This window comes from Myxine glutinosa, chromosome 7 (genome assembly GCF_964187855.1).
Source record: "Myxine glutinosa chromosome 7, kmMyxGlut1.1, whole genome shotgun sequence".
Taxonomy (NCBI): Eukaryota; Metazoa; Chordata; class Myxini; order Myxiniformes; family Myxinidae; genus Myxine; species Myxine glutinosa.
Genome location: NC_136267.1, coordinates 4525983 through 4549770, shown reverse-complemented (window position 1 = coordinate 4549770; position 23788 = coordinate 4525983). Strand labels below are relative to the sequence as shown.

Here is a 23788-nt window from a genome sequence, read left to right as displayed (position 1 = left end):
AGAGCAGTTGATAGTGTGTCAGAGATTGCAGAAGAGTTCCAAGAAAGGGAAGGATGAGGAGGATGAAAGGTTTGATGGTGAAGGGATGAGGCACAGTGAGGGGTTGTTTGAGGGGGGGGGCAGAGGAAAGTAGAAGGTTGGGGGGGTGGAGGTATGAGATAGAAGAGACGCGAAGTGCGGAGGAGGCAGCTTTGAGGAGGAGGGGGGAGGAGGGAGAATTGGAGAGGAATGGTATGGGGGGAGATTTGAATGGGAAGGGTTGGGGGGGGTAGTTTTGAAGGGGAGGAGTGAGGGGGGAGTTTAGGAGGGGAGGGGCAAGGGGGGAGTTTAGGAGGGAAGGGGCAAGGGGGAAGTTTAGAAGTGGAGGGGCAAGGGGGGAGTTTAGGAGTGTAGTGGCAAAGGGGGGGATTTGGAGGGGAGCGGCAAGGGGGGAGTTTAGGAGGGGAAGGGCAAGGGGGGAGTTCAGGAGTGGAGGGGCAAGGGGGGGATTTGGAGGGGAGGGGCAAGGGGGGAGTTTAGGAGGGGAAGGGCAAGGGGGGAGTTCAGGAGTGGAGGGGCAAGGGGGGAGTTTAAGAGTGGAGGGGCAAGGGGGGAGTTTAGGAGTGTAGGTGCAAGGGGGGGATTTGGATGGGAGGGGCAAGAGGGGAGTTTAGAAAGTGGATGATTAATGAAAGACGAACATTGATAACAAATTGGGTTTGTTGTGATTTTCAAGTTAGCAATCCTATTCAGAACGATGGAGGAGGGATGGAATGAATGTGAATTTAGACCATGTAGTGAGGGAGACGTATAAGATATTGAATTTCTTTTTTTTGAAGTGGAATGAGTTGGAGAGGAAATTGAGAAAAGCCTTTTAAATAGGAAGAAAAACAGCGTGTTGTAATATACCACTGAATAAAACACTGAAGGGGAAAGGTTAAACATATTTAAATAATATTTAAACAGAACCGTGAACAATCTTATATGCACAAAATACCAACGGGGGAGAGCCGAGAGGGACCACCACGAGTCACGTGAACAGGGCAAAAGGTGGATGGCAAGGAGATAATGGGGGCGGGGCGAACAGCACACCTGGACAGAAAATACAGGATGAGACAGCAGCACACGTGGAGAAAGGAAAATAAATGTTTTTGGTTTTTTTTTTTGGTTTTTTTGGGGGGTGGGGGGGGGGGGGATTTAGAACGTTAGACAGAGTATTATGTTCGGGGTAGAAGGGAAAAAACTAAGAGCCAAGCAAAACACGCTTAAGTTAACAAACACCGACGGGGGTACAACTACAAGGCCGCACACGATGAGCAGAACACGATTAATTAATTACGAGTTACAGGAAATTCAAACCAAAACTAACTATAATCAAACAATAACGCATGGACGATAAAATAACGAGTTGAAATTTGACAAACACACGAATGAAAAAATAACCGCTTTGGATGCCCGGAGAGAACCAGGCCTCAAGGGCGGAAGCTTCAACAACTAGGCCGCGTGGCCGCGTGGCATGAAATACTCGACTATTTTTTACAGGTATGAAAGATTAACACCGATAAATCTTCCGAGGGACACGCAAAAGGTACACACACGTAAGATAAATACAGTTTCGACAAAAATACAAATGTGACAATTGCTTAACTTCGAGCGTGCGTGAAGATCGTGGAACAGCTTCGAAAAACCGTGACCGCCCCGACAAGATCTCGCGAGATCTCCGAAATACTCGACTATACATATTGATGTCTTAATGCAGGTCATAGTGAGGAGTAACCAAGAAATGGGTAATGTAAACGGACAGAATGAATGAATGAATGAATGAATGAATGATCGTTTTAAGGCCATTTTCCCCGCTAGAGCGGGAGTTAGCCTTGCGGGCCCCATGACAATCATGGTTCCCTGTTTGAGGCAATGTTTTTATGGCCGGATGCCCTTCCCGACGCCAACCCTTGGTCGCCTCTTACGATGCGCAGGGATACGGTGTACCTATTCTAAACCGGGGTGAACACCGGGACAGAGGATACCTTTAAATACTGAATCCTTCATTCATTCAATGATTGATGTGCTAAACGAACGTTCCACAGTGACCCTTCACGCCCTACCGTGACGTCATGTGAACCGCAGCCACAGTGAGGGCCGCTCCTCATGCCATGGCATGGTCCCACAAAAACACGTTTCACTCTACATCAACGTTATCAAGTAGCACGAGACGTCCGATTAAAAAAAGTGGTTTCATGTTAGAGGGTGATCTCGAGATTCGTACGATGCGTTTCCAGAATATCCACTCCATTCTCTGCCAGATCCATGTTGGAGTCGCTGGATTTTTGCTTCACTTCCTCGAGCTGCTCCTTGAGGCTCCTCACCTGCAAACCATGCAAGGTACACGATCATCTTTAAACACCATGGAAACGAAAAGAAAACATTCCACATCGGATCTTTCACATTGAAAATCCCCCTCTCAAGGTGTGGGGCCGACGGCGGTTGGTGGTTTTGCAACAACCAAAAGCTCACACCACCACCATGTGGATCATGCACTCAACGGTCAATCCAACTTGCTCCGATGAAGGTGAAATGTACAGAACATGTTCCCCATTCTAGCAGGCCTTTGTTAACTCTCGCTGACAAAACCCATCGTTCAAATTATCCACCGATGAAGAACGGCATGGGCCACAACAAAGACTGAGTTTTCCTCTGGCCCTACAGGCGTTTAATTAAACTTTTATTTCTTGGTGCAAATGGTGCAATGAAGATAAATAAATAAAAAACACCAACATTATATTCTATATTATATCGAGTCGACTTTCTCCACAACTATTATTCATTTTTGTTGACCAAAATGGGACAATCCCCGAATTCCGGTTTCTTCCGCTTCAGGTTTTGCCGGCGAGGTTGTGTTTTCCAAGCTCGCCACGCTATCAAAGTTGAGTATTTGTTCCCGTTTGTATTTTTGTCAAAACAGTAATTTTCTTTTACGGTGTGGGTGCCGACTGTGTGTTTCTGGGAAGATCTCGGTGTGGATCGTGCATGCCTGTATATAATAGTCGGTTGTTTCCTGCCGCGTTTTTCAGGCCTAGTCCCTCGAGGCTTTATTGTCTTCTCTTAGCGGTCGTTTGTGGTCCATTTACTTTCGTTCTCTCACTGTTTTTTTCAGTCTTTCTTTTCTCTCCATACTTACCCGAACATCTTACCCTTTGTTTAAAGTCTTAATTTAAAAAAAAAAATCCTTCTTTGTTCGTGTTCGTACGTTCTTCGACCACGTGTTTCACCCCACCTGTTATTTTTTTGTTTGTTTTTTCCTCTCTCCTTCCTTCATAACTCAATCCTCTCCAGCCAAAAGACACCGTTCCAATTCTATTTTTCACAATATTCCTTCAACTTTCTCCTTCTTCCTTTGATCCACTTTCACCTCGCCTTTAAAAAAAAACATTAACGAAGAATTTAACGAGTAGGCCTCTCCTGAAATTTCTCATTTCAGGTGAGACATCGACAAACACCGATCATTGACGGGTACCTTTGCTGATCTATACATATATTTGGCAAACATAACTTATGCATTACTTGTGCTTTGCCTCTGGCTCTAAACCACAATAGCAATTTGGAGCTGGGTTGGGATTCAAACCCCAGCTACACAGCTCAGAGGTGAGTGTGCATACCTCTTCTATAGGCTATCCTGCAAACCTCCCACACCACTTCTTCAAAGCACCTCCCCTCCCGAATCAGACTAAAATACGCAATTTCGTGCCTGTCTGTCTGCCTGATGATCTGACTGAGATACATGCAATCGTTACTTATCCAATCTGAACAAACCCTGACAGACAGGCCAAGGGTCACACGATGGAGGTTGTAGCAGTTTACCTCACCCCACCCCAAGGGGTTTTCCCCTCCAAAGGGGTTGTGTGTTGAGGTGTATATCCATGTTGAGATAGCTTTATTGTGGCATTTTTCCAAAGCCACTTCTAATTACAAAAAGTAATAACAGCACGAATGATAAGAGCAGAGTATTAATGTTCTTACAAATAAGTATTAATACTAATAATATACCACCTCCCCAAGGGCTGTTTCCTCCTTAAACAAACGCCGTGTTAACCTGTATAAATAGCTTATCGTGCAGTTTTGGTGGGAGCACCTCTACCAGAAGTAAAAATATTATAATCCACAAACACGTTAGATTACCTTTTTAAACAGTCGCTCCTGCTGTTTAACACGAAACTGGAAGGGATGAAACCCGGGGTATGTGCAGTTACCAAGCAGTTAGCTAGCGCTTGCCAAGCCAGCCGTTCCTTATCTACGGTTTTGAATGGAGTGCTTGCTCAAATTCTTAAACCACTCGGCGAGCTCTCGTCAATAAAGTTGGTAAATGAACACACACCCGATGTTGTTGAGGGGCGACCCTAGATCTACTGTAATCTATATACCCCAGAGAGGAATTACCCATCCTGTTGTACTGCACAGTGCCGTACCTCTTCGAGAAGATTCTCTTTATCCTCAGCAAGCTTCTTTAACCGAACATCTGAAAGAAAATGAACAAAACAAAGTGGGAATAACGATCATTTGAAACTCCACAGCACGCACAGCGTGTTGACAGCACAAGGAAGTCTCATTTTGGGAATACTCGTTTTCTGGAAAGCCAGAAGTAAAGATAATAAGGTGAAACATAAAAGAGGTCCCACTTTGACCTTAGGCAAGTTTCCCATGCATACTCACCTAAAGGACCGTCTCCGACAGTATTCAACACCTCCGCAGCTTCCCGAGAAACCAGGGCCAAAGTGCAGTGACCCTCGGGTGCACTCGAATCCCCTCCGTTAGGATCAGTCTCCGGCACCAGGACGAGACCGTGCCTCTGCCAGGAATACAGCCGGGGAGGTGTTGGGAAAGGAGAATGGGTTGAGTAAGTAGCCTTGAGGAGGTGGGAGTGGGGGGTGGGGGGTAGGGGTGGTTAGATAAGGCGACCTTTCCACAAACGGACAACCTCTCCTGTGGGAGAGAACTTGTCCTTTGGATTCATAATGATCAGCAGGCAAGACCTACACCGCATGGTTATGTGTTGATGCCAGTTGAGTATTTTACAGATTTTAGTGCACAACCCAGCAGGGCATGAATGGACAGAATCAAATATTGACAAACAAACTGCAAACCACAGAAACCACTTTTAAACCACATACACCTGGAGCAAAACCCGCACCACACGGACACTGCTCTGACACCAATCTCCCAGGAATAAGATCATCCTTTTATACAAAGGGAATCAACAGGACGTTGATCCACAGATGACATCCACCATGGGAAGCAATGTGAAGCTCACGTTTCGGGCGTTAACCCTTCGTCAGAGCAAAATAAGGTCCGACATCGCTCTTTGGCTCCAACGAAGGGTTAAATACCTGAAATGTGGGCTTTCCCTTGCTTCCCACGGTAGTTGGCATTCCCCGATCAACGTCCTGTTCATTTCATCCATTGCTCTACCTGTCTGCTGAAGTAGATCAACACTAACCTGTACAAACATGACTAGTTCTTCATTCATTTGACATGTCACCAAAGCTAAGTGGACAACGATGTATTCCTGCCAATCTTTTGAGGACCACGTAGTTGAATTGGTATACTCTGTATATTCAATGTAAGCAACTGTTAAAGTGCCAAACAACAAAAGGGGAAAACCAAGCGGAGATCATATATTTATATTTACCAGAAACCGTCGCTGGTTTGAACACCTTTGTGGGAGTAAAAACAATATAGCCACGCACTATTCAGTCAATGTATATGTTCTTACTTTGCCCAGAAACCTTAGCATTATTAACCTTATCATCGAGTCGGCCTCTCCAGAGGAGGGTGGCGGGGGTCGGGGAGCAGAGAGGGGACAGAGAACCTGGGAGAGGGATTTGAGGACTTGGGGTGAAGAGAGGGGGCTTGAAGACTTGGAGTGAAGAGAGGGGGCTTGAGGACTTGGGGTGAAGAGAGGGGGCTTGAAGACTTGGGGTGGAGACAGCACATAAAGACTTGGGGTAGGGAGAGGGCATAAAGACTTGGGGTAGGGAGAGGGCATAAAGACTTGGGGTAGGGAGAGGGCTTGAAGACTTGGGGTGGGGACAGAGCTTGAAGACATGGGGTGGGGAGAGGGGGCCTGAAGACTTGGGGTGGGGAGAGGGCCTGAAGACTTGGGGTAGGGAGAGGGCTTGAAGACTTGGGGTGGGGAGAGAGCTTGAAGACTTGGGGTGGGGAGAGAGCTTGAAGACTTGGGGTAGGGAGAGGGCTTGAAGACCTGGGGTGGGGAGAGGGCTTGAAGACCTGGGGTGGGGAGAGGGCCTGAAGACTTGGGGTGGGGAGAGAGCTTGAAGACTTGGGGTAGGGAGAGGGCTTGAAGACCTGGGGTAGGGAGAGGGCTTGAAGACCTGGGGTGGGGACAGGGCTTGAAGACATGGGGTGGGGAGAGGGGGCCTGAAGACTTGGGGTGGGGAGAGGGCTTGAAGACTTGGGGTAGGGAGAGGGCTTGAAGACATGGGTGGGGAGAGAGAGCTTGAAGACTTGGGGTGGGGAGAGGGCTTGAAGACTTGGGGTAGGGAGAGGGCTTGAAGACCTGGGGTGGGGACAGGGCTTGAAGACATGGGGTGGGGAGAGGGGGCCTGAAGACTTGGGGTGGGGAGAGAGCTTGAAGACTTGGGGTAGGGAGAGGGCTTGAAGACTTGGGGTAGGGAGAGGGCTTGAAGACTTGGGGTAGGGAGAGGGCTTGAATACTTGGGGTAGGGAGAGGGCTTGAAGACTTGGGGTAGGGAGAGGGCTTGAAGACTTGGGGTAAGGAGAGGGCCTGAAGACTTGGGGTGGGGAGAGAGAATTGAAGACTTTGGGTAGGGAGAGGGCTTGAAGACTTGGGGTAGGGAGAGGGCTTGAAGACTTGGTGTTGAGGACATTAAGAAGAAAGGGGTTGAGGACTAGAAGTCACAATGTACATTACGTGGAATTTCCACAGGTTCCTGTCATTAAATCCCACCATCTCTTATCTTCCCCCATCCAAAACCTTGATCTCTTCAACCCCCGTTAATTCACCCCAGATCCACTTTTTTTTGAAATTCCGACTTTTCTTTCCTGGAAGTTCTAGCAGTGTCCATGTGTGTTATACCTCCCCCCTCCCCTGCCCCCACCTTCCCATGCCTCCTCCCCCCAAGCCCTCTCCCTCCCACAGATCTTCCGATTTCCCTGTTCTCTGTTGTTGTACTTGTGTGCTTTCCCCTCTCTCCCCATCTTGTCTCCTGCTCCCTTTATTGTATGTTTTGTGTCCGTTTTTTTTTTTTGTGATTGATGTTAGCTCTTACACGAGTCTCGATCTTGTATAGAAAAAAAATAAATAAAATGCTGTCAAAGGACATTTCGAGCAAACTCCATAAATATTCCATACGTTTTTGGGAACTAATTCCCTTTCAACATCCCAGTGAAACCGGGTTATCTGCTAGTACCTATTTAAACTAGATGGTGTTCATAGAATACTTACCCTGCGCAGTTAACTTGGTGTGAGCCAACTCTTCTGTTTTTGTGGGGTTTTTTTTCCTTTGATCCAATATGGCTGCCAGAGCAAGTGAGCAATGACATCATAAACTTATATCTCTAATATAATTGTTGTGTCGATCAAGCTCAATAAATTTAAAAATGATCAGACTAATCTTTCTACTTGTCAAATTATGACATCATAATTATGGCGCCAATGACATCATCATCAACAACAACAACAACAACAACAACAACAACATGCATTTTAAGGCCATTTTCCCTGCTAGAGCGGGGGTTAGCCTTGCGGTCCCCATGACAATCTTCTCCATTTTGCCCTATTTTCTGTATCTCTCCTTGTTAACCCCCTTGCCCGCATTTCTTCTTCCACCATCTTTAGCCAAGTCTTTCTCGGTCTTCCCCGTCCTCTACTTCCTTCTACATTCATTTCCATCACTCTTCTCAACCAGTCACTTTCATCCTTCCTCAACACATGACCAAACCATCTCAACCTGTTCCTCTTCACAGCATCAATCATAGGCAATATTCCCATGGCAATGACAGGCAATGACATCATCATCAACATATCTTATTCCCCGTGGGGAGTACTTGGCAATGAGCCATGTTTCAATATTTTCCATTGAGTGGTTTCAGAGATATAGAGGCGGGGGCGGATCCAGGGGGGGTTCACTGGGTGCCCACCTCCCCTCTCCACCCCAAACTTTTTTTACCTCCACCATCTGGAATGGACAGATGTTGTTTTCACCACTGTCAGTTTGTTTGCGTGCAGGATATCTCAAAAAGTTATTGACGGATTTAGGTGAAATCTGGTGGGCAGGCTAAGTGTGTGACATGGACGAATCGATTTGAATTTTGTGAAAATCCGAATCCGGATGCGGATACGAGGATTAATTTTTCAAAGTGATTCTTCGCCATTGAGAGATAGGGCAACAACGATATTTCAAAAAGTTGTGGATGGATTCGGACGAAACCTAGTGGCCAGGTTGGGTTTGTGACGAGGACAAATCGATTTGATTTTGGTAAAGATCCGGATCAGGATCCAGATACGATAATTATTTTATTTAATAATTGATTATTTACCATTGAGTGATGGGGCTAAAAGCGATATGTAGCATGTTATCGCAAAGCGTTGTGGACGTTTTATAACTAAACTTGGTGGATGAGTTGGTTAGGCGACAATAAAAAGCCGATTCGATTTTGGTTCAGGTCCGAATCCAGATCAGGTTCATCAGTGGGATACAAAAGGTAAACTGTTCAACCTGGCGCATATTTTCCTTTCACGCAGCAATTCATCCAAGCCACGTTACTTTTCTCCTCGAGCTCTGTGTTGTTAATTCCTGAAACGCAGTTTAGATTTGATGTAAAATATTGTCATTTCACATGACATTTTACATCTTTTAGCGAAATTTTGTCAAGTGGGAAAAAAAATAGAAGACGAATACATTGACTAAAATAAGGCTTGATGGGATAGATTATGCTGTCTGTGAATATTTAACCTTAAGTGAACCCGCCCTAAAAAATTTCTGGATCCACCCCCGAGAGGTGTAACGTTTTTCCAAGATGGCGTCCATACCACGTGACCTATGACGTCATAATTGTGAATAAAAAACATTCTACGGGCGGAGGCGCTCCTATGGTAAAATTTTGTGTCATTCGGTCCAACGGTTTCTGAGAAAACGAATGCAACCAATCACCTAGCCCTGCTTTTCGCTTCGCGAGCGCAGGCTTAAAAAAAAAAACCTCTATAAAAGTCACTACACGAGTGCGCTACCACAATGAAGAGGTTGTGAACAAGTCAGGAGACGACGATGGTTCACGAGCGAGCGGTATTCAGTGACAAAGGACGGACCGTCACCGAAACAGGCCCGGCCAGGCCCAGAAATGTCAAAACGAAGGTTACTGACCTTGAAATGAGATAGAAAACAATGTATATTGTATAATCAGTTATGAGGTTCGTTAGCGACACACTACCGAAAATTCGGTGAAAAATGATGGAAAAAAAAAAGAAAAAAAAATCGAGCTCATGACAAAGAGTGCCTAACCACACATGACATTGGCCTAACCAAATATCGAAACCCCTGTCGGATTCCACCAAACCCCTCGAAGAAGATGTAGCTTGAACTCGATTACCCCCTAATAAGACATCTTTTTCGGGCGTGGCTCCGCCCACAATGGGCGCAATACTCCCACTCTAGGCAGGACACAACTAGATCATGATATCAACCTCCCACCCAAGTTTCATCAAGATCGGATGATATCATCGGGTAGTTATGCTGCGGACAGACAGACACACAGACGCACACACATGGCGAATATAGTGGTCACTTGATAACTCGTGAACCAATACGTCATGGTAGAAATGATCCGATGTATCAGAGAACGTCCATCGGTTTGGAGGGACTGACTGGACATTGAGCATTGGTGATTTGCTTATTTGTTCAAATACATTACACCAATTACATATCATCATTACAGTATCCGGTTATCATTCCAGGCTAGGATGGAGGGTGAAGCTCCATGGTTTCCTGTAACGCTCCCTTGGGAATGAAACAGAAAGGGAAGATCAACTGTTCCGATTCAAAGAAAGCACCAAGATGGGACCACAGCAAAGCCATAATGCACAGGTGTGTGGAGCAAGCAGGTTTAGGATTACTTCCTCGATCGAGTCATGCATGTCACACTCAAAGTCAATCCATTTAGTGAGTTAGTAAAGACCAAGATGGGGTGGAGACGTGCATCGGAGTTTTATTTTGGAAAAGCACGCACAAGCTGCACACGTGCTTCGTACATCACAAACCCCACCTTCAGGTTACCAGAGAGCAGCTCAACCTGCTTTATGAGGTCATCCCGTTCATTCATAATGCACCCAAAGTGTACCTTCTGCCTCTCCAGAGCCTTGCGGCACAGGCCACAACATGGAGCAAAGGGGGCAGGAGAAGGGCAACCAGGAAATCAAGATGAAATAGCAGCGAAGAGAGAGTTGAAAACAAATATGATGCAGACAGGCCGCTAATGAAGAGGGATACAATAATGAGGGGAAAATAGTAAAAACATAAATAAATATATAAAACACTAAACATCTTAGGCCTTCAATTCAAAATCAGGCCAATTAACCGCTCCCGCGTCCTCGACCATCGCCGTCCCATCTGTGGATGGCGACGCCATCTCCCCCCAGAAACGTGGTCCACACGGATCACAAAGCGAGCGGCGTTACCCGGACCATGTTTCATCCAATGATGGCCGGAAACATCCATGGTTTCTTAAAATATGCAGGAATAGGAATTCAGCACAAGCACTAACCGTCCCGTTAAAATACCGTGACGCGAGGCCAACATCATCAAAAATGGTCTTCAAAAGGACGTTCTGATCGAACCGAGATAAATCCATGGGGTGCGCCATGATTGAGATGTCAACATGAAGGGTATTTCATGTGACTTGCCTATGGCATAGCCCAGGCCAATGACAAACGAGGAAATGTGACAAGCACTTTCCACAAACTCAGTGGCTGTGTTTGTCTTGTCTGTGTGTCCATGTGTGTCTATGCGTGTCTATGCGTGTCCATGTGTGTATGTGTGTCTATGCGTGTCCTTGCGTGTCTATGTGTGTCTATGCGTGTCCATGCGTGTCCATGTGTGTCCATGCGTGTCCATGTGTGTCCATGTCTGTCTATGTGTGTATGTGTGTCTATGTTTGTCTATGTGTGTCTATGTGTGTATGTGTGTCTATGCGTGTCCATGTGTGTATGTGTGTCTATGTGTGTCTATGCGTGTCCTTGCGTGTCTATGCGTGTCCATGTGTGTCTATGTGTGTCTATGCGTGTCTATGCGTGTTCATGTGTGTCCATGCGTGTCCATGTGTGTCCATGTGTGAGTGGCAGCTCCTTTACAAGACTTATGGAGCACATGACTGCTGGTAGCATAATTTGCGCTGCTGATGAAATGCACCCTGTGGGTTAGAGCAGGAATTTGTCATTTGTTCAGGGTGCCGGTGATAAGTCGCCTACTCTTTGTGAAGGACACCGTGGAACATCTACCGTCTAATGCCAGCAGACGGGATGGGACGCCCGTCTAAAGTCCATCCGAGGGACGGAACACGCATCGATGAATCATCTTACGAAACACTGGGGTACAGTTTATAGCTGGGTCGGGATTCGAACCCAGACTAGACAGCTCAGAGGAGAGTGTGCATACCTGTCGGAGTCTAGGCCTGGGCTAACCTGCCAACCCTCTTAAAAAAACGTAAATTGAAAACTAAAACCATGTTTAAAAATGGCCGAATATGCAACTTGACTTTTCCTTCCCTTCCCCTTCCCAATAAGACCAAAATCAGCCTTCCTAAAGGAAAACAAAAACAAATAAATAAAAGCACCCAGGTACAGGTAGCCCCATGCTGAACACTCAAACTGCTCCAAACGTCGTACCCCTATTTTCTTTTCTTTCCACTCTATCGTCTCGTTCAGCTCATTAATCTCCTGCACACGCAACTCTTCTTTGCTTTGAAGTTTCCCAATTTCCTGCAGCAGGTGAAGGAAAGGAAGACCGAACAGCCAGAAGGTTGCACGAAGGAACAATGTTTGCCAAGTCGTTTGGCGGAAATAAAAAGGAAGGAAGAACAAAGCGGGATGGCAGCGTGCAGGGATTATTCGTTCCGCTTTCAGTCATTCGCACAAAGTGTAAAAATGTCGCACAGAGTCATTTGTACCTCTTACCTCAATCAACTCGTCTCGCTGCTTCAGGGCCTCATGCACCTCCTCAAACTTGAACTTGAGCACGCTGTTCTCATGCTTCTGCCTCTCCAACTCCTACAGACAAACAGTCAAGCATTTGGGTATGCGGGTGTCTTCTGATACCTCAGGGAGATCGATGCACCTGCCTTGCATAACCCCAGGTCACCTGTGGGCAAGGTGTAGTACCTGTCAGCCCCCCTTACCAGAGTAATGGTTCGCAGCCATTAGGCTCTGCACATCTGGTGGATGGGAGTCCAGTTGACTCCAACAGTACAGGCGGAAGAGGGTGAATTACCCAACGGCAGAGAGACGGAGAGGAGTGGGCACCCCCCCCCCCCCCCCGGCTATACCACACACTTACCCGTGTGTACCAGCATAGAAAGGAAATGCCATCATTGCCCGAGGAGACTCGACATCATCAATGGAGTTCGCAGTGGAAAAGCCAAAAAAAGAGAAATTCCAGTCTAAAGATTATATAATAGTCTGTCAAGAAATTGTTATGTTTCATCAAAATTTAAAAACACCAGCAGAGTATCCAGCCTCAGGGTAAGCCGAGTTTGCACATCACCTGCTGACAAAAGTATACCCTGTGTGATGCAAGAAGGCTATTGATGTTTGCGTGGTGTGTGCGCAACAGATTCTAATATCTAGATGGTCTAAAGTCCTAAAGGATACGTACCTTCCAATAATAGTCATGGTCTAAAAGCCTAAAGGGTACGTATGTTCCAATAATAGTCAAGGTCTAAAGTCCTAAAGGATACGTACCTTCCAATAATAGTCATGGTCTAAAAGCCTAAAGGGTACGTATGTTCCAATAATAGTCAAGGTCTAAAGTCCTAAAGGGTACGTACCTTCCAATAATAGTCATGGTCTAAAGGCCTAAACGGTACATATGTTCCAATAATAGTCAGGGTCTAAAGGCCTAAAGGGTACATTCTAATAAATAGTCAGGGTCTAAAGGGTACGTACCTTCCAATAATAGTCATGGTCTAAAGGCCTAAATGGTACGTATGTTCCAATAATAGTCAGGGTCTAAAGGCCTAAACGGTACATATGTTCCAATAATAGTCAGGGTCTAAAGGCCTAAAGGGTACATTCTAATAATAGTCAGGGTCTAAAGGGTACATACCTTCCAATAATAGTCATGGTCTAAAGGCCTAAATGGTACGTATGTTCCAATAATAGTCATGGTCTAAAGGCCTAAACGGTACGTATGTTCCAATAATAGTCATGGTCTAAAGGCCTAAATGGTACGTACCTTCCAATAATAGTCATGGTCTAAAGGCCTAAACGGTACATATGTTCCAATAATAGTCAGGGTCTAAAGGCCTAAAGGGTACATTCTAATAATAGTCAGGGTCTAAAGGGTACGTACCTTCCAATAATAGTCATGGTCTAAAGGCCTAAATGGTACGTATGTTCCAATAATAGTCAGGGTCTAAAGGCCTAAAGGGTACATTCTAATAATAGTCAGGGTCTAAAGGGTACGTACGTTCCAATAATAGTCAGGGTCTAAATGCCTAAAGGGTACGTATGTTCCAATAATAGTCAGGGTCTAAAGGCCTAAAGGGTACATTCTAATAATAGTCAGGGTCTAAAGGGTACGTATGTTCCAATAATAGTCAGGGTCTAAATGCCGAAAGGGTACGTTCCAATAAAAGTCAGGGTCTAAAGGGGTTGAAAGGGTCCAACGTAATCTCTCAAGCATGTAAAAGGTGTCTAAAAAGGTCTAAAGCTCTAAATGGTCAAGGATCCAAGATGTCTGACATGTCTGAAGGGTACAAGGGGTCTACATGTTAAAGGGAAACCCAAACCCACAGACCACCTCGATGCTAATCTATCCCTTGATAGTCTATAAAATAGATATGGTATGTCCTTTTCGATTTCCGATTCATAAAATGGGTAATTTTGGGATTACAAGTCGAAATCTTCTTCTTCTTCACGATTATCTGTGACGTCACATCATGAATATGACCGCCACTGCCGTATTGTTTATAGGTTACATCGCGGTACACTTTAACTAAAACAGCGATGAATTTTCGAATTTCTACAAATATGCTGGGTCGATGCGTCCTTGGTGGTTGTAGTTGTACAAACTGAGACAGTTTCATGCTAAACCAAAGGCTGAATGACCCAATGGTTGCCAGAAATAGGACAACACTTGTCCGAAAAATCCGAGTGTGGATCAGGTTTTAAGAATGTTTGGTTTTATGTTTGGAACATTTTACCGAGAACTGGTATCAAACAACAGAGATGGCTCGCTAGATCTTGGGGTTATCCACCACAATTGAGAGAGGATGCCATCCCCACAATTAAGCGAAAGAAACAGCCATCACAGGAAACTAACACCATCTCTGCTGAGCTACCAACATATGGACACGGGTGATTTGCGTGGTGAATCAAGCACCTGTGTTTGTCTGCCGTGACCATTCTCACCTCGCTAGATGTGCTGGCTAACATCGCCACCACCTTGCCCTGTGCATCTGAAGAGCTTAAAACCCCTAGCTAACAATACTGATGACCACTTACCCCCAAACTCCCACCACCATCCTCCACCTTCCCCCCTGGCCCCCTCCACAATCCCCCATCAACTGTGAGTCTGTGAGCATGTGTTAAATCTGTTCTGTGTCGTGTCCGTGTTGTATTTATTCTGGAGTTAAATATAACTGATTTTATTTATCAATTAATACAAAATTCTTGATAAGCCGTCAATTGAACGGAAAAACAAACATACACTACCGGTCAAGAGTTTTAGAATACCTCAATTTTTCCAGTTTTTATTGATATTTATGCAGTTTAATGTCCAGTGAATAACCTGAAGGTAAGCAGTAAATTGCTCGAGGTAAAAAAAAAAAGTTTAGGTTAGCAAAAACGGGAAATAATGTAAATTGCACAGTTATATTGTAAAAAAAAGGCCTTCTTCAGGGAACAAGTAATGGGTTAACAACTTACAGCTGTTCTGCAGCAATGTAAGTAAATTAAGCCTTGAAAGTTTATGCAAACAATTCCTACAGGTGTCCCAACCTCTGCTGATTACTTGATTACAAACCCACAGTCTGTATAAAAGCAGTATTGGAACAGACTGTTATTACACCCTCCGAAGCATTATTTGGACAATATTGCACTGCAGAATGAATGATCGTTTTAAAGGCCATTTTCCCCGCTAGAGCGGGGGTTGGCCTTGCGGGCCCCATGACAATCATGGTTCCCTGTTTGAGGCAATGTTTTTATGGCCGGATGCCCTTCCTGACGCCAACCCTTGGTCGCCTCTTACGATGCGCAGGGATACGGTGTACCTATTCTAAATCGGGGTACACACCGTGATCATTCATCCCAGCAAGCTGGTACTCAATTTGCCGACCTCGGAAGGATGACAGGCTGAGTCAACCCCCCCTGGCGTTAATTCAGCAATCGACCGGGATTCGAACCCAGGATCCTAGGATCCCAAGCCGGCACCCTAACCGCTAAGCCAACACCAGGCTAGGCACTGCAGGAAGTGGTATATTGGAAACTGGAGGAAACTCTGACAGGAAAAGGTCTGGCAGAACCAAAGCCACAACAGAATCAGAAAACAAGTTTCTGAGAGTCAACAGCTTGCATGATAGGCGGCTCACAGGACAACAGCTTCAAGCACAGCTCAACACTGGTCGAAGTAAGCAAGTCTCAGTTTCAACTGTGAAGAGAAGACTTCGAGCTGCAGGTTTGACAGGTCGAGTGGCAGTAAGAAAGCCATTGCTAAGATGGCAAAATAAGAAAAAGAGGCTTGCCTGGGCCATGAAGCACCGCCAGTGGACTACTGAAGACTGGAAGCAGGTCTTATGGACCAATGAATCAAAATTTGAAATCTTTGGTTCATCACGCAGGGATTTTGTATGCCGTCAAGTAGGCAAAAGGATGGTTCCTCAGTGTGTGACACCAACTGTCAAACATGGAGGAGGAAGCGTGATGGTCTGGGGCTCTTTTGCTGGATCCAGAGTCGGCGACTTCCACAGAGTGACTGGCACCCTGAACCAAAAGGGCTACCACAGCATTTTGCAGCGCCATGCAATACCCACTGGTATACGCCTAGTTGGTCAGGGGTTCATCCTCCAGCAAGTTAATGACCCGAAACACACCTCCAGGCTATGTCAAAACTACCTTCGAGGAAAAAAACAAGACGGTAGGCTTCAAATCATGGAATGGCCAGCACAGTCTCCAGACTTAAACACCATCGAGCTGGTTTGGGATGAACTGGACAGAAGGGTGAAAGCAAAGCAACCTACAAGTGCAACACATTTGTGGGAACTTCTGCAACAGTGTTGGGAAGAACTTCCCAAACAATATTTGATTTCCATTGTAGAAAGAATGCCACGAGTGTGTTTGGCGGTTATATCTGAAAAAGGTGGCTACTTTGCTGAGTCAAAATTTTAAATTAAATTTTGTTAAACAAAATGATTCTACGATTTCTTTTTTATCTCAAATTGTTTATTTGTTCTATGCTTAATTTCAGAGTACATTGAGACATTAAACTGCGTAAATTTCAATAAAAACTGGAAAAATTGAGGTGTTCTAAAACTTATGACCGGTACCAATCAATCTGTTGGTTCCTACAGGTGTACCAATCTGTTGCGAACATTCGACCGGCATTTTCATCTGCACTACCAACACCACCATCTTCACTCACACCATCTTCGTCTGAATCGCTCGTACAAGGTTCGAAACTATTTGATCTACAATTCCTCCGAAAGTGTTTCCATCACTAATTTTGTCTTCAGTAGTTTCTTCAAATTCCCACTGATCAGTTTCAACAAACTGAGAACCTTCAGAGTTGCTAATGACGGAGGAACCAGTATCGGAATCCGAGCTCGACATGCACTGGTTCTCTATGTAAACTGTCATTTAGATGAAGGTGAGATCATTATGTGACATCACTGGCAAAATCGAAAATCCACTCTCAAGGGAAATTGACTTGTTCACACTTTCTGATTTAGAGAGAAAAAAAAAACTACCCTTCAAATTAGACTGTGGTTAATGATTTTCAAGGATTTTCAGAAAAATATATTTTACAATTAAATTTCTTTTTAATGTCTAAAGGGAGTCAAGGTAAAGGTTCAAAGGGGTTGTGGGGTCCGGAGGTTCTTGGGGTCTAAAGGGTATAAAAGTCCAAAGGGTATAAAAGGTCTAAAGGGTGAAGGGGTCGAAAATGTTTAAGGGTTTTAAAGGTAAAAGGCGTCTCAAGTGTATTAAGGGTTCTTAAACGCTTTAAGGAGATTGGTGGTTTTAAAGGTCTTAAGTGCCTTGAGGGTCTGAAGGGTCATGAGGGTCTTCAGGGTCATTCAGGGTGTCAAGGGGTCTAAAGGTATAGAGGTGTCTGGAACTCGCACGCATGGCTCGTTTTATATATAGAAAGAAACCAAAGCTTGCCTTTTTCATAGGTAGCACTTTGGTGCCCATCCCAAGTTTTACTCTCAAACCACAAAGTGTGAACCGGCATAATCATGTTGAAGCATTGTACGAGGAAGGTCAATCCTGATACTAGCTTCTCTTCCAGAAGCTTGAGATCCAAATCCTTAATACCACCATGTTTAGTCTTATTCGATCTCAGCACAGTCGGCATTATTACCGTTCCACACAATATTCCATCACAAGAACATTATCCCTTCACGTACCTTACACTTGTCCCCGTGTTCACGACGAAGCTCGGCCATTTGCTCCTCCAGTTCTTCCAGCGTGTCCCTCAGCGTGTCCACCTGATAGATGAGGTTGGCCTTCTCATTGTCGAGCTGTGCATTGGACATCATTGCCACCTTGTACTTTTCCTCCACATCCCGAAGGTTCTCCTGAGGTTGGGGAAAATCGTCAGAAACGCGTCGGGTGGAAGCAACACTCGACAGTTTAAGAGTCAAAACATCACTTGTTGACGCTTCCAAAACAATGGTTACAATTACGTTACAGGCACATTCTACAAACCAAAGACCTCATCGATTTGTAGTTTTTAGGCCGTCCATTGGGACTTGCCAGCTAACAAAGTTTCCCCCTTGTTTTGGTTTCTGCCATGGTGGCAAATGAGGCTGAGGACTTGTACTTCAGCAAATATGGACAGGTTACAACCAAAGCAACAAGGAACTAATACTTTCAATAGAAGAAAACCATTAAATTATCAAAGGTCAATGCATATGTTTTCCCCACACATATGATTGCCACTCTCTTTCCGTCCATGCTTCCGGGGCACTTGCTGCCATCCATATGAGCACCAACGGCCTCAACACGAGAGGGTCTTCCTCCAATGGGGGGACAAATCCATGTAATCAATTATAAACACCACTGGGGGCGTAGTGAAGCAATTATATTAATGAACAGGATTAAATAATTAAATTGATATACACTACATGGCCAAAAGTATGTGGATACCCAAACATCACACCAGTTATGTGCTCAGTCAGACTACTAGATGGTGAAGCATGATTCATCACTCCAAAGAATGTGTTTCCACTGTTCCAGAGTCCAATGGCGGCGAGCTTTCCACCACTCCAGCTGATGCTTGGCATTGAGTATGGTGATCTTAGGCTTGTGTGCGGCTGCTCGGCCATGGAAACCCATTTCATGAAGCTCCTGACGACCAGTTGTTGTGCTGACGTTGCTTCCAGAGGCAGTTTGGAACTTGGTAGTGAGTGTTGCAACCGAGGACAGACGATTTTACGCAGACAGACGATTCACCTTCAGCACTCGGTGGTCCCGTTTTGTGAGCTTGTGTGGCCTACAACTTCACGGCTGAGCTGTTGTTGCTTTTAGACGTTTGCACTTCACAATAACAGCACTTGCAGTTGACTGGGGCAGCTCTAGCAGGGCAGAAATTTGATGAACTGACTTGTTGGAAAGGTGGCATCCTACGATGGTGCCACGTTGAAAGTCACTGAGAGCTCTTCAGTATGGCCCATTCTACTGCCAATGTTTGTCTATGGAGATTGCATGGCTGTGTGCTTGATTAATATACCTGTCGGCAATAGGTATGGCTGAAACAGCCGAATCCACTAATTATAAAGGGTGTCCGTAGACTTTTGGCCATGTCGTGTATGTGGAAAAATTACATGGCCAGACCGGGAATCAAACTCAGGTCCTCTGGTAAACCACACCAGTGCTCTGCCACCTGAGCTATCTGGGTGACCCTGACTGAGCATGCAGTTTTCCCACACATGATTGCCACTCTCCTGGACTGGGCATGTAATTTTCCCACATATATCAAATTAATCATTTCTAAACAGTTCATGTATACTTTTATAGTTTATGCAATGCGCTTATGTTGTTCACTGTGCTTCAGTTTATGGTTAACAGTTACTATACATGATGCAATGTGTTTATATGGTACAATGTTCTTGATTTAAAAAAATAAAAATAAACAATGCCTGAAAAATGTCATTTTTTTTGTCACTAAAAATCCTGATGTGCCGAGTCAATTCCGCCATCAGATTTGGAATCAGCATGCTCAAATTAATAATGGACTCCGATATTCACCCCCGGAGCAGCGGAAAGGTATTTTTGTTTTCCAGTGACATCAAACATCCAGTGATATTGAGGAAGCAAAAGCAACATTCAGACACCAAATCAAAACGAGATTAAATATATTGCACTTTGTTAAAACCAGGAAAACACACGGAGGAAGTAAACATTAATTATTCTTGCACTAGGATGATGAGATCAAAATGCAAATGCAACGTGCAGTTAAATCAGTTCCTTGTACATGCTATGGACAGCGCTGCCAATCATACATGCTATGGGCAGCACTGCCAATCATACATGCTATGGGCAGCACTGCCAATCATACATGCTATGGACAGCACTGCAAATCATACATGCTATGGACAGCACTGCAAATCATACATGCTATGGACAGCACTGCAAATCATACATGCTATGGACAGCACTGCAAATCATACATGCTATGGGCAGCACTGCAAATCATACATGCTATGGGCAGCACTGCAAATCATACATGCTATGGACAGCACTGCAAATCATACATGCTATGGGCAGCACTGCAAATCATACATGCTATGGACAGCACTGTTCATTTGAGCTGTTAGAGGGTCAGCTCTTGGCCAAACATGGGTGGTTAAGCAACACAGCAAGCCACCGGCTGTGGATTAAAACAGACACCTGTACCTTGAGATGCTTCATGCCACATTTGTAGCGGCTTTCAACATCACGTAGCTGGTCCTTAAGGTCATACATGTCCTGAGGTGCATAGTGGTCACTTAAGATGCAAATATTTTATATGACTGCCCAATTTGTCAAACATTACCCCAAACACTCCAGAAAGCAAAACATTAAAAACTTGCAGAGCAATAAAAACATGGTTAACAAAACAAAACTTTGTCTGTTTTGAAAACAATCTATCTTCAGAAAGCAGTATTCTATCCAGGAAATGGCTCAAATAAGGATCAACCCTCTCCATTTCCACCCCCCTCCCTCCTGCCCCTCCCATAAAAAAAAAAACTTAGCATGAGCATTCACATATCCTTCACTCTCTTCGTCACTCTTCAGAGAATCCTCTTGCTCCTCCTCTACATTTACCCTACTCAAATATCAATCATCTTCCAATCAATCATCTACTTATCCAAAAAGAAAATGAATTTTTAAGCATAAATTAACTAAAGTCTATGATAATGTTATGAATTTTGGTTAGGGCACATATAGATCCAGGTAGATCTGCGTAGGTATTATGCTCCGGCTGTCGTGATAGGGAACCCCACATGTAATAAGTTTGTTTAGGCGGTTTGTTCGGTTTCGGTGTATCTTTGTGGTCATACGAGGATGGCTTTGTGATAAGTAGAATAGCGATTCAGCTAATTCCCCGGTGTGTCAAACCTGTGATCATCCCATTGTCCCGTATGGCAACGCACATAGACATGTAGATTAGGGGAATCCATTCCCATTAGCGCACACATTAATTAATCCCCCTCCGCCACAATAACAATGGAATTGACAGGAAGAACAGTCAGGAAGCGGCTGCGCATTGCGCACCATGGCGATAGAACATTGCTCAGGCAGGCAATAGCTACGCCCAGAAGGACTCGTGATTGACCGGGGGGAGGGGCGAGTAAGAAGCAGGCCGCTAATTGGCAGAGTAGGAAGAGACGAGCTGATTGGCCACGGACCGATGGCATGATGCCATTCATCCTACGAGCTAGCCCATGTCACCTTCACTCTGTCAGAAAACACTCTTCATTTCTTCTGCCTCTACCGACATCCACCTAACCGGAAAAACAAGCTTACTGACTCTATGTTCGTGACCCAGCTTCCTAATCTGCTCGACCACTGCAATACTCTTCCTGGTTTTGTCTTGATTCTTGGAGATTTCAACGTCCACTACGACCAACCACAACATCCTCTCACTTCAAAGATCATTGACCTCTTTTCTACTTTTAGTCTGTCTCAGTCTGTCTCCCAACCTACACAAGTTAAAGGACACATACTGGATTGGTTAGTGCACAGATGCGATGATCAGTTGGTGTAGTCCACGTCAGTGACCTGTGCTATCACCTCGGACCACTTCTGTGTCACCAGCCACCTGAGTATTGCTGTTCCTCGTCTTCAGCCCACCTTCATCACTGCCCGCAACATTCGTGCCATCGACCGTTCCGCCTTTAAAGAGGACCTTCACACCCGTCTCTCTGGCCGTTCCTATGTCACTGCAGAAGACCTCGACTGTTGCCTCCGCACAGCGTTGGACTGTCATGCTCCAGCGACACGGTGCGCCGTTCCCAGACGCAGGAGTACTCCGTGGTTCAGCGCAGTCAGCGACGAAGTCAGGGCTGCCAAAAAGGAACGACGACGTGCCGAGAGACGGTGGCTGAAGACTGGCCTCGCAGTCCATAAACAGTTGTATAACATAGCTAAAAGACTCGTCATAAAAATCATTCTGAAAGCAAAAACGTCATATATTTCTGATCGGATTACTAGGAGCTCCTCCTGCAAGCAACTGTTCAGCATTACCAACCGCCTGTTTGCCACCAAAAATAAATCCGTTCTTCCCACTGTATTTCCTCAAAACGAACTACCCCAACGCTTCCTGCATTTCTTTCACAATAAAATTGTCAATAAGAAACAATCTTGACAAGCAGTCACTACTTTCCTTCGATGATGCTGAACACTGCTTTCACGGACGACCTCTTAGTTCATTTACTCCTGTTACTGAGGAAATTGTCACATGTACAATCCTCAAATCAAACACAAAAACATGTGATCTTGACCCCCTTCCCACCGATTTGTTTATTGAGTGTTTGGACACCCTCGTCCCATTTATTACTGCAGTTATCAATGATTCTCTGACTACGGGTTCATTTCTGCTTCTCTTTAAGCAAGCTCTTGTTAAACCGCTTCTTAAAAAGCCCACCCTTGACCTTAACGACATGAAAAATTACCGTCCTATCTCCAACCTGTCTTTCCTGTAAAGATCACAGAAAGAATTGTGCTATCACAGATGAATGACCATCTAGTTTCAAATAATCTTTTCAATTCTCGCCAGTCAGCATATAGACCAGGCCATAGCACCGAGACCGCTCTCCTAAGAATAACCAATGATCTTCTGACCTCTCTTGACTGTGGTAAGGTTTCCGTTCTTGCTCTTTTGGACTTGTCTGCCGCCTTTGACACGATTGACCATAGTGTCTTAATTCGTCGTCTTGAAATCATATTTGGTATAACTGGTACTCCCCTTTCTTGGCTGATGTCCTATCTTACTGATAGAGTGCAAACAGTTGTTGTCAATGGCCAGAAATCAGTCCCTTCTCCGCTTTCCTTTGGCGTTCCCCAGGGCTCAGTCCTGGGACCTATCCTCTTTCTTTTGTACACTCAGCCTCTATTTGATCTTGTTGCCAGACATTCAGTTGATCACCACGCCTTTGCGGATGACAATCAGCTGTACAAAGGAAGCACGATTCAACAAATCGTGCCCACTGTTGAAAGTGTTAGAAGGCTGTATTGCCGACGTGAAGGCGTGGATGACCCAAAACAAATTTCAGCTGAACGATGCTAAAACAGAGTCTATGATTGTAAGATCGCACAGATGTCCTCTACAATGTTCACTTCCTACCACTATTCATGTTGGTGAAACCGATGTAAACTTTGTTTCGTCAGCCAAGAACCTTGGTGTGGTTTTCGACTGTAACATGACATTTTCCAAGCAAGTACTTCAAACTTGCCAATCAGCATACTTTCAGCTGCGAAAGATCGCATCCATTCGCCACTTTCTTACTCCTCAAGCTGCTCTAACTCTGGTCTGTACCCTTGTCCTCTCAAGGCTAGACTATTGTAATTCTTTGTATGCTGGCTGCCCTCAGTTTCTCTTGGATAAGTTACAAAAGGTTCAAAACTCTGCCGCTCATCTTGTCTGTAAGGCGAAGAAGTCTGACCATGTTACTCCGCTTCTTGAATTTTTACACTGGCTGCCTGTCTCTGCTCGTGTGCAATACAAAATTTGCACACTATGTTATAAATCATTGTGTGGAACGGGACCTCACTATCTCTCCAATTTGCTCACTCTCTCTGAACCTCGGCGACGGCTTCGTTCAAGCGACGACTCTATGACCTTAGAGCCGCCGCGCACCAGCA

At 45.1% G+C, this 23788-nt stretch overlaps 1 protein-coding gene across 4 annotated transcripts in view; it reads right to left on the bottom strand.

The window, feature by feature from the left end:
* LRRFIP2 (LRR binding FLII interacting protein 2) overlaps nt 1-23788 on the bottom strand; it is a 171216-nt gene that overhangs the window by 35098 nt on the left and 112330 nt on the right. For all 4 annotated transcript variants that reach the window (XM_068121705.2, XM_068121707.2, XM_068121706.2 and 1 more), the window contains 5 exons: nt 17848-18018; nt 12182-12274; nt 4687-4822; nt 4443-4492; nt 2246-2345 (listed from right to left, as the gene is read on the bottom strand). In XM_068121705.2, the coding sequence (XP_067977806.1) occupies nt 2246-2345; nt 4443-4492; nt 4687-4822; nt 12182-12274; nt 17848-18018 (550 nt within the window). The remainder of the gene's footprint in view (nt 1-2245; nt 2346-4442; nt 4493-4686; nt 4823-12181; nt 12275-17847; nt 18019-23788) is intronic.